The sequence below is a fragment of the Vigna umbellata genome, chromosome 8, assembly GCF_029865625.1.
Source record: "Vigna umbellata cultivar VRB3 chromosome 8, Vumbellata_1.0, whole genome shotgun sequence".
NCBI lineage: Eukaryota > Viridiplantae > Streptophyta > Magnoliopsida > Fabales > Fabaceae > Vigna > Vigna umbellata.
Window position 1 is genome coordinate 41,678,108 of NC_142172.1, and position 3,963 is coordinate 41,682,070.

The 3,963-nt window shown below is 41.4% G+C and overlaps 1 protein-coding gene across 1 annotated transcript; it reads right to left on the minus strand.

Moving 5' to 3' along the window:
* Positions 1 to 241: 241 nt before the first annotated feature.
* Positions 242 to 3,544, minus strand: LOC124832532 (trihelix transcription factor DF1-like). Its single transcript, XM_047306753.2, has 2 exons — positions 3,182 to 3,544; positions 242 to 2,281 (listed from the first exon to the last, which is right to left on the minus strand). The coding sequence occupies exons 1-2, from the start codon at positions 3,484 to 3,486 to the stop codon at positions 628 to 630; spliced, it is 1,959 nt and encodes a 652-aa protein (XP_047162709.1). The 5' UTR covers positions 3,487 to 3,544; the 3' UTR covers positions 242 to 627.
* Positions 3,545 to 3,963: the final 419 nt, after the last annotated feature.

Sequence of the window (3,963 nt, forward strand, 5' to 3'; positions counted from 1 at the left end):
TTATAACCGGCTGATTTAATACAAAAATTAAAGGAATAATGTTGAAGATGTATTTAAGTAATATATATTAAAAATATTTGAGTTAAGTACTTACTGGTGCAAAAATTTATGTGTACCAAAATATAGGGATTACAAAAAATAGAGAAATAAGCTAAAATAAGAAAAACATAGGAAGGAAAAGTCAATGGCAGTCATATAAGAGTAACAAGATGTCAAAACTGAAAGCACAGAGAAAAAGACAAAACCAGAATTAATCTCCTCCCATTTACAGCACCAGGAAGTAAGAAAAAAAAAAGATGAAGTAAAAGAAAAATACAACCTTAATTAAGGTCTCTCTCTTCTTTATTGGTCTCTATCTTAAATTCATCTCTGCTCGGACTTATTTATTATCCCAAAAAATAAACAAATTTTATGAAACAGAAAAGAGAAAAACATATAATCTTACTGACTATATGCTACAACAAAGTAGCAACCAAACCTCATCTTCCACAGGTCGATACCCATGCCATGTGTAACTTCGCCGTACGTGAATATTCAAATTCTTTCTCCACCACAATGGCCACCACCACCTCCTCCGACAACCCCTGCACTCTCTATGACCTACCACCACCACCTTCTTTCATCACTCTATTCTGTCGATGCCGCAACTGAACCACCACTCGTTTTGTTCGCCACTATCTCATATTTCCCATCACCACCACCTTCTTCATCCTCTTCGTCATCTTCTTCTTCCTCTCCCTCCCCCTCTCCCTCTCTCTCTTCCTCGTACTCATCATCTTCGTTCTCCACGTCCTCCATTCTGATGTCCCTATCTCTCATCGTTTCCTCCTGAGGTGGCCATTGCTGCTCCGGCCGCACCATCAGCGGCGCCACCGTGCTTTCCGGCTTCACCGCCGCCACTCCCTCCACCTTGCTCTTCTCCCTGTACAGCGCGTCCAGCTGGTGGAAATAAGGGCATGTTTTCGAATCTTCCGGTCTCCGCTTGTTGCTTTCCTTCACTTTCTTGAAGTACTTGTTGATGTTCTCCCACTTCTCTTTGCACCTTTTCGCGTTTCGGTTGTACCCGAGCTTCCTCATCGAGGATGAGATCTCCTCCCATAGAGGACCCTTTGGTCCGTTCTCCTGATACTTTGCATCCAGGTTCGTTCGAAGCTTTATCAATGCCTGAACCTCCACCTTTGGCCACCTCGAGGAACTCGATGGCCTGAAATTCTCACTACTATTATTGTTGTTGTTGTCAACTTTCACTATCTCCATGTTGGTCACATGTGAGACCACTGGAAACACCAATGGTTGTGAAACAACCGCGGGCAGTGGTTGTTGCAAAGCAGATGGAGCTACACTAGATGGTGGCAATTGTTGCAGTGGTGGTTGAGGTTGTTGCGTTGGTGGTTGTTGTACGAGGTTGATGCTGTTTAATGCTTGACCGAGGTTTTGTTGTTCGGCTACTTTTTGAAGGAATGACATGACGGCAGCGTCTTTGGCTGCGGCTATGGATCTTTCCTGGGCGAGGATTTCTCTCTCTCTATCGATTCTTTGCATCTCTTGGACTCTCCATGCTTCTTCTCTTGCTATTCTTTCGTGTTCTCGTTTCTCTATGGCTTCGAGGAACTTCTTTTGTAGATCCTCTTGTTTCTGGATCACTTCCTTCATTAGTCTCTCGAAGAAGTCCTTCCACTTGCGCTTCCTTTTGCGCCTACCTTCCAATGTTTCGTCGGAGGAGGTGGAGGAGGAGCTAGAATTGGAGAAGGTGTCGGTGGGGAGCGTGGGGAAAGAAGGTGGTGGGGCTGTGTTGGTGGTAGGGTTTGTTGGAGGGTAAGAAGGAGTTGAGAGATGTATTGATGGGGTAGTGAGCATGGGCTGGGGTATGGTTATAGGGAGTGTTGTTGTTGATGGAACAGTGATATGGGGGACAGTACTAGTGAGAGTGGTGTTGGACAGTATTGGCTGCATTGGTACTGTTGTTAATATTGTGGTTGGAATTGGAAGTGACAAGGATGAAGCAGTTGTTGATGCTGTTGCAATTGGTAGTGACAATGATGCAGCTGTTGCTGGAATGACTCTTGATGGTGCTGATTGTGGTAGTTTAGGTGATGGTTTGGGAGAGTGGGGTGTTGGAGTGTGATTCTCAAGGGCTTGTAGTTGATCAAAGAAACGATATGTTTTTCCATCTTGCTTCCCACTTCGACCTTCTTTGGTTCTTTTGTGGTACTTGTACACGTTCTCGAATTTCTCTTTGCACTTCTTGGAACTTCTGTGATACCCAAGCTCTGCCATTTTCCTGACGCACAAAAAGAGAAGACAAAATGAAAAAAAAGGGAGAGAGAGAGAGAGAGAGTAGAGTTTCTCTGGGTTTATCTTATCTCATCAAATTGAGCTAGAGGACAAAGGGTAAAAGGCATTGGAAGCGTGATATAAACATAAAATAAAAATGAGATGAAGTAATCAAGCAGTGGAAGTGATGGAAGGGAAAGAAAGTAAGTGAAAGAGAGACGGGAGAAAATGCGAAAGTTGGACGTAATCGATGTTTTGAGTAACAAAATGGCATGAAGTGATGAACAGACATGTCTCCCATGAGAAACACATGAACCCAAGTTAGAAGATTTGACAGATAATCTTCTTCCTTAATTTCCCGTAGGAGTTGGTAAGCGAAATAAAGGGGGAAGAAAAATCTCGCTTTTCATAACTCAATTCAAGTCGGTAACTTATTTGGAAAATAGGACATGAACCAAAGTGAATGTCAGAAAAGCAAATCACACCCAAATCATGTAGACTGCACATCTAAATTCTTTTGTAATTATTTTATGCTCAAACTCCGAAAGAAAAAAAAAGGGACGAATTTAAGCCAAAGAAAATAAAAACACACGAAAGGACCTGGAAAATGAAGAAAAATCCAAACCATGGAAAGAGAGAGGGGAAAGATGAAATTGGAATTGCAACCAGCTGAACACTGAATACATTTTCGAGAATAAAACTCAAAAAGAAAGCAGAATTGAATTCTCAGATCTCCACACCCCATTAATCTATTTTCCAGCAGCTAAAAAATTCACATCAATTGAAGTGAAGAAGTGAAGTGATGAATTGAATGAGAAGATGCAAACTAAAAAGAAAAGAAGAAAAAGGTGATATATATATAATAAAAACGAAAGATTAATATAATTGAGTTGGAGTGGTGACGCACCTGGATACTTCTTCCCACAAAGGACCCTTAACACTTGCATCTCGAAACGCCACGTCCATATCCGACCGTATCCTTAACAGCGCCAAAGTCTCTTGTCGGGGCCACCGGTTACCACCGAAGCTACGTTCTCCCTCTTCGATTCTTCCCCTTTCGTCGTCCCCTGAATTTGATCCAACTCCACCACCGCCTCCGCTAGCTGCCACCGCCCCGTCATGACTGACCCCGGCCACTGCATCGGCGGAGGCGCCACCTTCTCCGCCGCCACTTCCACCTCCCGCTCCCAACACAGCTGAGTCCCCGAGCATAGTCTCTTTTGGGTCTCTCTCCCTCTTTTCCAAAACAGCACCGCAGTTACAGCAGCTTAGACGAGGAGAAAAATTAAAAATATAAACAGAGCTAAAAGGGTGGTGAATTCTTTCAAAAAATTTGATGGCTTTTTATTTTATGTAATAATAACAATATTATTATTATTATTATTATTATCATTATAATGTATATGTGTATATATACATACATACCAAACCGCTATCTCTCTCTTTCCCTTTCTTTCCGGGTGAATTTGTTTATTTATTTATTTATTTTCATTTTCTATTCTACCATCTCTATAATAACACGAGGAATAATTAATTGTAATGAGAATAATAAATATTTCCCTTTTCTCTGTTTTCAGTAATTAATTAACTTTTTACGTCTTTCCTTTTCTTCTCTTTTTCTGCTGCGGAATCTTTTTATTTTAATTTTTTTGTATTGTTTATTTGTTCCCATCCGGTAAATTCACCTGA